Source organism: Salvelinus alpinus, chromosome 25 (genome assembly GCF_045679555.1).
Source record: "Salvelinus alpinus chromosome 25, SLU_Salpinus.1, whole genome shotgun sequence".
In the NCBI taxonomy this organism is placed as follows: domain Eukaryota; kingdom Metazoa; phylum Chordata; class Actinopteri; order Salmoniformes; family Salmonidae; genus Salvelinus; species Salvelinus alpinus.
In genome coordinates this window covers 4090033-4102711 of record NC_092110.1, presented here as the reverse complement: position 1 = coordinate 4102711, position 12679 = coordinate 4090033, and the positions used below count along the sequence as shown (strand labels likewise).

Below are 12679 nucleotides of genomic sequence, written 5' to 3'. Positions count from 1 at the left end.
TTTTGGTGGCCAAATGCGATCGAAGTGAGTGAAAAGAATTGACAAAAATAGCATTTGGAATTTCAGTTTATTGCTGAATTAACTGGGTTCCTGTGTGGCGCAGTGGTCTAAGGCACCGCATCTCAGTGCTAGAGGCGTCACTACAGACACCCTGGTTTGATTCCAGGCTGTATCACAACCGGCCGTGATTGGGAGTCCCAATTGGCCCAGCGTTGTCCGGGTTTGGCCAGTGTAGGCTGTCATTGTAAATAAGAATTTGTTCTTAACTGACTTGACTAGTGAAATAAACTGAAATGGTCCCGTGTGGCTCAGTTGGTAGAGCATGGCGCTTGCAACGCCAGGGTTGTGGGTTCATTCCCCACGGGGGGACCAGGATGAATATGTATGAACTTTCCAATTTGTAAGTCGCTCTGGATAAGAGCGTCTGCTAAATGACTTAAATGTAAATGAAATGGAATTGACCCCAAGCCTCTCACCCCAGCTGGTCAGATGATACAAACAGGAAGTAACACACAGAACAGGTCACAAGGGCCTCGAGAAGTCCTGTTACACACTCACTGTCCATCAAGGCCTAGACAACACAACAAAGGTTTTAATGACAGTGCATGGCTCCCAATATCAGCTACATTTGTATGATTGACATTATTTTTTACAATAATAACATCACATGACCAGGTCGGTATCTCTATATCCTTATCAAAGGACCATAGGGATACTAAACTGATAAATAAGTGAGCCTTTTAAATCATGAACATGTGACAAACATTTAGATGGAAACCACATCTACAGTCCAACTCCCTTTAGCAGACCAGCTCGAATTAAGCAATGTAATGGCCATGCAGTTATTACCTGCTGCCCCTCGCTGGGGTCGCTGAAGTTGGTGATGGTAACAACACTGTGGTTCATGATGATCAAACTAGATCTGTGACAGGGAGCAGCTGCCTTATCTGTACTAGGCCCTCATTCACCAGGCTCTCCTGGAAAGAAACACAATGACTACTGGCAGTTAACACGGGAACAAAGAACATCGATTTTAATCACCATCATATAATATTTAGAATCCTGACAGATTTTTTGTCGAGCCTGGGATTCAAACCAGCAACCCTCCAGTTACTGGCTACCTTCTAACTTTGAGGCTACCGCTGCCCCCATCAACATCATTATCAATTATGAAAATTCTCGCTCTATTGGGTTGCTGTGTAGATAGCTCAGGCAGTGGTGTTATAGCAGATGCAGCCAGAAGGGGAGCAGGGGAGCTCAGCAGAGCTTTCAGAGCCAACCCACAGGTGCAGCAGCTGCTCCTGGGGCCTGTTGCACAAAACTAGGATAAGGGATTAAGCCAGGATATCTTGGTGATCCTGGCTCAATTGATCCGTAATCCGGTTGCACTAAAGATGGATAGGGGGCAGGAGGATATGTTATGGTATAAATTACCATGGAGATTTATTCTGTGGAGCTAGCCTGCTCCAGACCAGGCTAAATTCCAGGATCTATTTAATCTCATCCCTAATGTCAGTCAGCAGTCACCACAAATGGAAACCAATAGTTATTTCACTGCTCACTATACATTGTTATCACATATAACTAGACCCACTGTTATTATTTAAACGTTTGTGATCATTAATTTCAATGATTTTGGATAAAAAATGATTTTTAGATGATGTTGCTATCATTAGATAATTTACAGTTTCCCATAGACTATAAGGCTATATATAAAATGATAGAATATTATGGCCACAGAGGGGAAAAAAACACAAGTCATAATATTGTAACCAGTTGTTTTAAAGGAGGACAGTTGTTAAAATGACAGATGTGGGGCATTTCGTGAAATTGTACTTCAGTATGGTTTCATAAACAAAGACATGCTGATGTGCCAGAATATTAAGTATCACATTGTCATAAGTATCAAAACTGTAAAAACAATATGTAGCTTTTCTGCAGAAAGAACCAGCCTCATAAATTTATGACTTTATCCTTTTTCTTCAGTGTGGCCCTAGTACTCTGTCATATAAACAAATACACATTCCATATGAATATAAAAACACAATGTGTAACATTATGTTCCTTTATTGAATAAGGACAAAACAAAGCAGGTAAACCATCAGCTCCTTTCGAAACTGAAGTCACAGTGACTCTACAAGACGGAAAGCACAGAATCCAAGCATATTATACAAAATGATACATACACATTCAAAGGTCTGTATATAACACACCCTGCATGTCTGCACACTAAAATAAATGCAGGACAAATCCATACACATCAACTGAACAGACAAATGAATGGATGCAGTAGCCTCCCTGCAGCCTTGTATTACACACAGTATACCGCACAAACATCATAAGAGGCCAAATTCGTCAAAAAACGAACCCAAAAAAACCCAAATTCCTCTGCCACCGCAGGACATATTTAACCAAAATTGAAAGCACACATACTAACTAAAATAATTCAACACATATTGGTCCCTCAGCAGCCGACCACTCGTCATCAGGGAAGATTGCCGGATTGTCCCAGTCCATGGCTGGTGGCACTCTGGGGGCCCTCTCCTTCCTCAGGCAGGCCACATTGTGGAGGACAGCACAAGCCACAGTAATATCACATGCCCTAACAGGGCTGACCCTTAATTTGTGAAGGCAGTGAAAGCGTGCCTTCAGGAGGCCAAAGGTCATTTCAACTCTGGCCCTGGTCCTGGCATGGGCATGGTTGTAGGCCTGCTGTGCTTCCTGGGGGTCTGTGAAAGGTGTCAGGAGAAAAGGCTGGCAGCCATACCCCCTGTCTCCCAGCAACACACCAGAGAATTCACCTGTCAACACAAAATCTCATCATTACTACCTCATAAACACAGTGATATTCTTGACACAGCCATGATGGTTATAAATAGGGGTTGTGTGGCTTACCTTGTGATAGGCACTGATAGATTTCAGAGGCCCGAAAGATTCTGGAGTCATGGACTGAGCCAGGCCATTTTGCCACAACATTGCTGATCACACAGTCAGCATTGCAGACCATCTGAAATCATAAGATGAGGAATATTACACCAATCAATGCACATCACTGGCAATGCAGAGTGTTCGTCAATGGACAATATCAAAAAGTTATGTTCACCTGAACATTAATGCTGTGAAAGGATTTCCTATTCACAAAATCGGCCTCATGGGCACCTGAGGGGGCTTTTATCCTTATGTGTGTGCAGTCCACTGCACCAATGACATTGGGGAAACCTGTCACACAAAGTAATGAGTATCCTACTATGTGTTAACAGTTGTCCTGTAATTTGTAGATCCTCTTACCTGCAATCCTATAGAACTTCTCTTTGATGTCACAGAGTCTTCTGTGGCCAGGGAAGGAGATGAAGACATCTGCTAATGCTTTGATAGCCAGACACACACTCCTTATTGTGCGGCAAATTGTGGCCTTGTTCAGCTGTTCTGCATCCCCCACTGAGTACAGGAAGGCTCCACTAGCAAAAAAGCGCAAGGCCACACAAACCATTTGCTCCACACTCAGTGCATGGCTCCGTGCAGTGCGGTGCTTAATCCTGGGACCCAGTAGTCTGCATAGATACCTGATGCCATCTGCAGAAAACCTGTATCTTTCATATAGATGGTCATCAGGGAAGGCCAGTGGGTCCAACCGGTCCCTGAAGACCCTTTCTCGCCTGAAGGCTCTCCTCAGCACAAGTGCTTCTTCATCCACCACATCTCGCACGAATGGGCATGCCATTGTCAGAGCAGAAAGGAACACACAATTTTGGGCCTTCATATAGGCTAGTGGCCACACCTGGTGCTGGGGGGGTGGGCAAAAGAGGGCGATGCCTTATAACGATGACTTGGTTGTACTGATTGCTGGGAAAATAAAAAAAAACTTAGAAAGATGCCACCGTCCTGTGTGCTCACAATAAGAGCTCATATGTCATGGCTCACTTGACTTTACGAGAATATACCTAATTTTTATTTTGAGCTGTGTCATCTTCTTGGAGCTGGGGGAGGAAAGAAAAATAATGAATAATACATTTGTGTTACAGTTAGCATACAGTGTACATTGAAGGCATATCTCACCTCCCTCTCAAGTTTTTTTATTTCAAGGTCCAGTTTCCTAATTGTCCTCTTTTTTATTTCGGACTCCAGTGCAAGATTTTCCATCTTTTTCTTCTTGTACTGAATGTCTATGTCTGCCAGTTCTATTTGGCGCCGGAGGTGGTTGCCATACAACTTTCTGATAGCTTGTGAGCTCTGTGAACACAATACAATTAGCGCAGCTGGAATTTGGCAGGATGTGGTGTCCTTTTATTAATACGCACTATGTTGCCAGGCTGGTTTTCCCACTGTATAGCATCTGGGTCCTGTAAAATAAATTCGATTTTTTGATTTTGATGAGGACTCCTCACCATTGTAGAGTAAATAGTACTTTCACAGTCTTAACATGATACCTCATGCCTTCTGGAATCCAGAGAGATGGTCTCCTCCTCATCATCGTCTCCATCATGTGCTGTTGCTGCTGCACTGGGGCCTTCACCCTATCACATTTAATCGGATTCATATTGAAGCTAGTAGACAAGACATGCCAGGCCTACAGTATGCCTTTGATGGAGTACTCACTGGATCAGCATCGTCTGGTGCTTGTGCTGGTGGCTCTAACAGGAACACAGTGCTGCCAGACACTGCAAGGCAATAGGTAAACCAAAGTCAGACAGTCCAAATTGATTCAATATGAATGTGGTTGTATCCCATGTAGAGATGGAAGGACATACCTTGAATGAAGCGGGTGGCATCTTGGGAGGAACCTATGCTCGTCTCTTTCCCCCCAGGGATCCCCTCTAAGACGGGCCTGCCTTTATTTAGCTCCAAGGCCATGTCCTCTGCTGGGGTAAGGTCAGCCTTTGGTGACCTTACCCCTGGGGCCTGTTGCACAAAAGTAGAATTAAGACATCCGGGATAAATGACTCAGCTGAGCTCAATGAAGCCAAAACATGTGCGTCCAGGCTTAATTGGTTGCACAAAGACCAAGCCAGGATGAGCAGACACGGATTCATTAAGCCAGGTGAAACCAATCCTGGATAGGTGCGCGCTCACGGCTCACTCAAATAGACCCCGCCACAGATCACAGATTAACTGATTTACCATGGCAACTAGAGCCGCGTACTTTTCCCCGTCGGAAGCACAAATCCTCATGGAGGCATACGAGGAGGTAAAAGATATAATTAAGAAGAAAGGCAACACCGCCACAGTGATAAAGCAAAGAGAAAAAGCGTGGCAAAGTATTGCAGACCGCCTGAATGCGTAAGTAGTGCACAATTACACACTCACCGCTCCGCTGAAACATCACAATTACAATTCAAATATTTAATTCACATCTCCAAAAATGCAGTTGTACTGTAATTATGAAACGGTTAAATTTTTAATTGAAATGCACTGCAGATATGAGTGAAATTGTGTAAAGTAACTCCATCACACTGTATAAAGCTATGATAAATTTTTTGATATTTTTACTGAAAACAAGACAAAAATACCAAGTAATTTTTTGCAGTGTGACTCCATTAAATGTGTGTGTGTGTGTGTGTGTGTGTGTAGATTAAACATGAACGGGCCAAAACGGACATGGCAGCAGGTCAAAATCAAATACAAGAACATTCTGCAGAATGGTATGGTCCCTGACTAATATTTAACAAAGCACAAGCATATATTGTACCCAGAAGGTGCCTGCTCACACATTGTCTGTACTGTTTTAGCAGTGAAAAAGAATACCCACAGACAAGGCACGGGTGGTGGGTCACCAAAGGCTGACCTTACCCCAGCAGAGGACATGGCCTTGGAGCTAAATAAAGGCAGGCCCGTCTTAGAGGGGATCCCTGGGGGGAAAGAGACGAGCATAGGTTCCTCCCAAGATGCCACCCGCTTCATTCAAGGTATGTCCTTCCATCTCTACATGGGATACAACCACATTCATATTGAATCAATTTGGACTGTCTGACTTTGGTTTACCTATTGCCTTGCAGTGTCTGGCAGCACTGTGTTCCTGTTAGAGCCACCAGCACAAGCACCAGACGATGCTGATCCAGTGAGTACTCCATCAAAGGCATACTGTAGGCCTGGCATGTCTTGTCTACTAGCTTCAATATGAATCCGATTAAATGTGATAGGGTGAAGGCCCCAGTGCAGCAGCAACAGCACATGATGGAGACGATGATGAGGAGGAGACCATCTCTCTGGATTCCAGAAGGCATGAGGTATCATGTTAAGACTGTGAAAGTACTATTTACTCTACAATGGTGAGGAGTCCTCATCAAAATCAAAAAATCTAATTTCTTTTACAGGACCCAGATGCTATACAGTGGGAAAACCAGCCTGGCAACATAGTGCGTATTAATAAAAGGATACCACATCCTGCCAAATTCCAGCTGCGCTAATTGTATTGTGTTCACAGAGCTCACAAGCTATCAGAAAGTTGTATGGCAACCACCTCCGGCGCCAAATAGAACTGGCAGACATAGACATTCAGTACAAGAAGAAAAAGATGGAAAATCTTGCACTGGAGTCCGAAATAAAAAAGAGGACAATTAGGAAACTGGACCTTGAAATAAAAAAACTTGAGAGGGAGGTGAGACATGCCTTCAATGTACACTGTATGCTAACTGTAACACAAATGTATTAATCATTATTTTTCTTTCCTCCCCCAGCTCCAAGAAGATGACACAGCTCAAAATAAAAATTAGGTATATTCTCGTAAAGTCAAGTGAGCCATGACATATGAGCTCTTATTGTGAGCACACAGGACGGTGGCATCTTTCTAAGGTTTTTTTTATTTTCCCAGCAATCAGTACAACCAAGTCATCGTTATAAGGCATCGCCCTCTTTTGCCCACCCCCCCAGCACCAGGTGTGGCCACTAGCCTATATGAAGGCCCAAAATTGTGTGTTCCTTTCTGCTCTGACAATGGCATGCCCATTCGTGCGAGATGTGGTGGATGAAGAAGCACTTGTGCTGAGGAGAGCCTTCAGGCGAGAAAGGGTCTTCAGGGACCGGTTGGACCCACTGGCCTTCCCTGATGACCATCTATATGAAAGATACAGGTTTTCTGCAGATGGCATCAGGTATCTATGCAGACTACTGGGTCCCAGGATTAAGCACCGCACTGCACGGAGCCATGCACTGAGTGTGGAGCAAATGGTTTGTGTGGCCTTGCGCTTTTTTGCTAGTGGAGCCTTCCTGTACTCAGTGGGGGATGCAGAACAGCTGAACAAGGCCACAATTTGCCGCACAATAAGGAGTGTGTGTCTGGCTATCAAAGCATTAGCAGATGTCTTCATCTCCTTCCCTGGCCACAGAAGACTCTGTGACATCAAAGAGGAGTTCTATAGGATTGCAGGTAAGAGGATCTACAAATTACAGGACAACTGTTAACACATAGTAGGATACTCATTACTTTGTGTGACAGGTTTCCCCAATGTCATTGGTGCAGTGGACTGCACACACATAAGGATAAAAGCCCCCTCAGGTGCCCATGAGGCCGATTTTGTGAATAGGAAATCCTTTCACAGCATTAATGTTCAGGTGAACATAACTTTTTGATATTGTCCATTGACGAACACTCTGCATTGCCAGTGATGTGCATTGATTGGTGTAATATTCCTCATCTTATGATTTCAGATGGTCTGCAATGCTGACTGTGTGATCAGCAATGTTGTGGCAAAATGGCCTGGCTCAGTCCATGACTCCAGAATCTTTCGGGCCTCTGAAATCTATCAGTGCCTATCACAAGGTAAGCCACACAACCCCTATTTATAACCATCATGGCTGTGTCAAGAATATCACTGTGTTTATGAGGTAGTAATGATGAGATTTTGTGTTGACAGGTGAATTCTCTGGTGTGTTGCTGGGAGACAGGGGGTATGGCTGCCAGCCTTTTCTCCTGACACCTTTCACAGACCCCCAGGAAGCACAGCAGGCCTACAACCATGCCCATGCCAGGACCAGGGCCAGAGTTGAAATGACCTTTGGCCTCCTGAAGGCACGCTTTCACTGCCTTCACAAATTAAGGGTCAGCCCTGTTAGGGCATGTGATATTACTGTGGCTTGTGCTGTCCTCCACAATGTGGCCTGCCTGAGGAAGGAGAGGGCCCCCAGAGTGCCACCAGCCATGGACTGGGACAATCCGGCAATCTTCCCTGATGACGACAGTGGTCGGCTGCTGAGGGACCAATATGTGTTGAATTATTTTAGTTAGTATGTGTGCTTTAAATTTTGGTTAAATATGTCCTGCGGTGGCAGAGGAATTTGGTTTTTTTTGGGTTCGTTTTTTGACGAATTTGGCCTCTTATGATGTTTGTGCGGTATACTGTGTGTAATACAAGGCTGCAGGGAGGCTACTGCATCCATTCATTTGTCTGTTCAGTTGATGTGTATGGATTTGTCCTGCATTTATTTTAGTGTGCAGACATGCAGGGTGTGTTATATACAGACCTTTGAATGTGTATGTATCATTTTGTATAATATGCTTGGATTCTGTGCTTTCCATCTTGTAGAGTCACTGTGACTTCAGTTTCGAAAGGAGCTGATGGTTTACCTGCTTTGTTTTGTCCTTATTCAATAAAGGAACATAATGTTACACATTGTGTTTTTATATTCATATGGAATGTGTATTTGTTTATATGACAGAGTACTAGGGCCACACTGAAGAAAAAGGATAAAGTCATAAATTTATGAGGCTGGTTCTTTCTGCAGAAAAGCTACATATTGTTTTTACAGTTTTGATACTTATGACAATGTGATACTTAATATTCTGGCACATCAGCATGTCTTTGTTTATGAAACCATACTGAAGTACAATTTCACGAAATGCCCCACATCTGTCATTTTAACAACTGTCCTCCTTTAAAACAACTGGTTACAATATTATGACTTGTGTTTTTTTCCCCTCTGTGGCCATAATATTCTATCATTTTATATATAGCCTTATAGTCTATGGGAAACTGTAAATTATCTAATGATAGCAACATCATCTAAAAATCATTTTTTATCCAAAATCATTGAAATTAATGATCACAAACGTTTAAATAATAACAGTGGGTCTAGTTATATGTGATAACAATGTATAGTGAGCAGTGAAATAACTATTGGTTTCCATTTGTGGTGACTGCTGACTGACATTAGGGATGAGATTAAATAGATCCTGGAATTTAGCCTGGTCTGGAGCAGGCTAGCTCCACAGAATAAATCTCCATGGTAATTTATACCATAACATATCCTCCTGCCCCCTATCCATCTTTAGTGCAACCGGATTACGGATCAATTGAGCCAGGATCACCAAGATATCCTGGCTTAATCCCTTATCCTAGTTTTGTGCAACAGGCCCCTGGTCACAACCACAAGATAAAGCATAACAATCACACTCACTGCAGCCAATCCACAAGGCTCTGCACAATCTGTGTTGAATATGTGCCTTATAAAGTTAAATGGGTGTTTTCCCTGGTTACACGTTATAATTACCATTCACTGAAAGGATTCGAAGGCATTTGCAAGCTTGGGATGCATTCTAGAAATAAAATAAAACATTTTGGCAGAGTTTTTTTTTTTAAACCTTTATTTAACTAGGCATGTCAGTTAAGAACAAATTCTTATTTACAATGACGGCCTACACCGGATGACGCTGGGCCAATTGTGCGCCGCACTATGGGAATCCCAATCACGGCCAGTTGTGATACAGCCTGGATTTGAACCTGGGTGTCCATAGTGATGCCGCAAACACTGAGATGCAGTGTCTTAGACCACTGTGCCACTCAGGTGCACCAAGTGTAAGAAAATATTACATGGCAGCAGATATGGGTTCAAATACATGTGTATTTCAGTATTTATTATTTAAAAGTACTTTTTTCTGTGTATTTGAGTGCTTTCAAATACACAGCCCAAAACAAGCAATTTTATTTGAGTATTTGAATGGTTATTTGTAAAAACCAAATAGTATTTGAAAGTATTTTCAAATACTTATTTCAAATGCTATTTTCAAATGCCTGGGTTTAACTGCATGAGAGTGTATTGGAGTATTTTCAAATACCTTCCAAATGTATTTCCAAAAACATTCCAATATTCAACTACTTGTTTTTTCAAATAAAGATGATCTAAATACTTGTTTTGAAATGTATTGAAAAGTAATTGAAATACCAGAAATAGTACTTCACACTGAAAGGTATTCTGTCATGCAGACCTGGGTTCAGAGTGTAACATTTGTTCGACATAAGGTCAGTTAAGACCAAACATTACCTTTTGCACTGATAAGGACATGAGCGTCAGGGGAGACTTCAACAGAAAACGGTCTCCAATGCCCAACATTTTGGGATGATGCTCAGGGACAGTGGCTATATTGCTTAGGGCAGAGCAGCTGTAGAACTGACATTCAGGAAGAATGTGTGTCAGTTTGATAATTTATTAACAAGCTCACCATGTGATAAAAGAAAGCACAAACATTGACCATTGTGCTACATCATTTTGTTCCAACTGTTTCATAAATACAAAAATACCTGCAGCACACTGATACTTAATGTGTTTTATTTTATGCAGCAACATTTGGTTAACGTACAGGAGACCGTGACAGTTGATTTCTTTTTACCTGGACCTCATAGGTGGAGGACTGAAGTGTCAGGACAGGAATGGCTCCCTCTTCACATAGCACTCATCGTGCTCTCTAGAAACAAAGAACAAGGCTAATGCAGGCTGATGCAATGCAAGATTAATGGATAGGTAAAAGAAGGCACACTTCATATTGGCCAGATATGGAGACATACACTCACTGCCCAGTCTATTAAGTACACCCTGTTCACGAAAATGGATCGCTAGTACAGACAGTGAGTCACGTAGCCGTGGCTTGCTATATAAAGCAGGCAGACAGGCATTCAGTTATTGCTCGATCAAATGTTAGAATTGGCAAAACAAGTGACCTATGCCACTTTGAGTGTGGTATGATCGTCGTGCCAGATCCAGTACCTAAGAAACGGACGCCCTCCTGGGCTGGCTTGTCACGCACAACAGTGTCTAGGGTCCTGTGGGCAAAAACAGCTCGTTGATGAGACAGGTCGAAGAAGAATGGCAAGAATCGTGCAAGCTAACAGGTAGGCCACGGACAAATAACGGCGCAGTACAATAGTGGTGTGCAAAACGGCATCTCGGTACGCACAACTCGCCGATCCTTGTCACGGATGGGTTATCGCAACAACAAGTGTCTCCAGTGGGCAGGCAATCACCAACACTGGACATTTGAGGAGTGGAAGAATATTGCCTGGAATATGACAGCGAGTTCAGTTTACTTGAGTGGCCTGTGCAGTCCCCTGACCTCACCCCAATAAAGCGTTTTTGGAATGAGATGGAAAGGGCTGTTTCGCAGCATGAATGTACAGCCGTCCAATCTGCAGCAACTGCGTGATGCCATCGCGTCAGTATGGACCAACATCCCTGTAGAACGTTACCGATATCTTATGGAATGCCCCGGATAATTCAGGCTGTTCTGGAGACAAAGGGGGGGGTCCGACCCGGTACTAGATGGGTTTACCCAATAAACCGGCCGGTGAGTATGTCTAGGAATGAGTTATGAGGGTTCATAATTAATGTTGGGACCACAATCTATTCTTGATTTGATCTCTATGGTTAACAGTGACACACATCACTTATTTTGAAAAGTCAACAAACAAGCTGAACACAGTCAACTAATGTGTCATTTAAACTCCACCCATTTTGAACATATTAACACAGCAACAACCCAGAATGTGGCAGCAACCTGAGATATGTATATTATCTACTGGTGGACATATTCCTGTGCAGACCTACCAGACAGTGTGAGGTTTAAAAGGGCCCAAACTGCATTATTTAGGATTTGAGGATCATAACGCTTGGCTAAACCCAGTAGTGGAATCCCCCAATCAACTGACACGATATCGTCGCTGTTTGAGTCTACAACAAAAATGAAGCAAATTGAGATTACATCTAGTTTGGAAAACAGAGTCATGTTGGGTTAGAATAAAATGTTGACAAAACACAACATCCCACATATGTGCCATGACTTTCACCTTTCACTAACCAGCAAGAATGAAGGCATATACAGTTGAAGTCGGAAGTTCTCATACACCTTAGCCAAATACATTTAAACTCAGTTTCACAATTCCTGACATTTAATCCTTGAAAGAATTCCCTGTTTTAGGTCAGTTAGGATCACCACTTTATTTTAAGAATGTGAAATGTCAGAATAATAACAGAGATAATTATTTATTTCAGCTTTTATTTCTTTCACCACATTCCCAGTGGGTCAGAAGTTTACATACACTCAATTAGTATTTGGTAGCATTGCCCTTAAATTGTTTAACTTGGGTCAAACGTTTTGGGTAGCCTTCCACAAGCTTTCCACAATAAGGGGTGAATTTTGCCCGTTCCTCCTGACAAAGCTCTTGTAACTGAATCAGGTTTGTAGGCCTCCTTGCTCGCACACGCTTTTTCAGTTCTGCCCACAAATGTTCTATAGGATTGAGGTCAGGGCTTTGTGATGGCCACTCCCATACCTTGACTTAAGCCATTTTGCCACAACTTTGGAAGTATGCTTGGGGTCATTGTCCATTTGGAAGACCCATTTGTGCCCAAGCTTTAACTTCCTGACTGATGTCTTGAGATGTTGCTTCAATATATCCACATAATTTTCCATCCT

General features: G+C 42.8%; 1 protein-coding gene across 5 annotated transcripts; it reads left to right on the top strand.

Moving 5' to 3' along the window:
- Nucleotides 1-4898: 4898 nt before the first annotated feature.
- On the top strand, nucleotides 4899-8623 carry LOC139553230 (putative nuclease HARBI1). Of its 5 annotated transcripts, none has more exons than XM_071365343.1 (11): nucleotides 4912-5639; nucleotides 5727-5903; nucleotides 5994-6055; nucleotides 6145-6224; nucleotides 6312-6353; nucleotides 6422-6595; nucleotides 6675-6710; nucleotides 6809-7363; nucleotides 7433-7548; nucleotides 7645-7756; nucleotides 7851-8623. In XM_071365343.1, the coding sequence occupies exons 8-11, from the start codon at nucleotides 6892-6894 to the stop codon at nucleotides 8219-8221; spliced, it is 1071 nt and encodes a 356-aa protein (XP_071221444.1). In that variant the 5' UTR covers nucleotides 4912-5639; nucleotides 5727-5903; nucleotides 5994-6055; nucleotides 6145-6224; nucleotides 6312-6353; nucleotides 6422-6595; nucleotides 6675-6710; nucleotides 6809-6891; the 3' UTR covers nucleotides 8222-8623. The 5 variants fall into 5 exon arrangements, with proteins under 5 accessions (XP_071221446.1, XP_071221444.1, XP_071221443.1 ...); XM_071365342.1 differs by having other exon boundaries at nucleotides 6138-6224; XM_071365345.1 differs by lacking the exon at nucleotides 7433-7548 and having other exon boundaries at nucleotides 4899-5639; nucleotides 6138-6224.
- Nucleotides 8624-12679: the final 4056 nt, after the last annotated feature.

Bases quoted from the DNA above. Each gene is read 5' to 3' on its own strand.
- LOC139553230 (XM_071365344.1), top strand. From the start codon at position 6,892: ATGAAGGCCCAAAATTGTGTGTTCCTTTCTGCTCTGACAATGGCATGC. The intron at 7,549-7,644 runs GTGAACATAACT...TTATGATTTCAG, and splicing joins TTCACAGCATTAATGTTCAG to ATGGTCTGCAATGCTGACTG. The intron at 7,757-7,850 runs GTAAGCCACACA...TTGTGTTGACAG, and splicing joins CTATCAGTGCCTATCACAAG to GTGAATTCTCTGGTGTGTTG.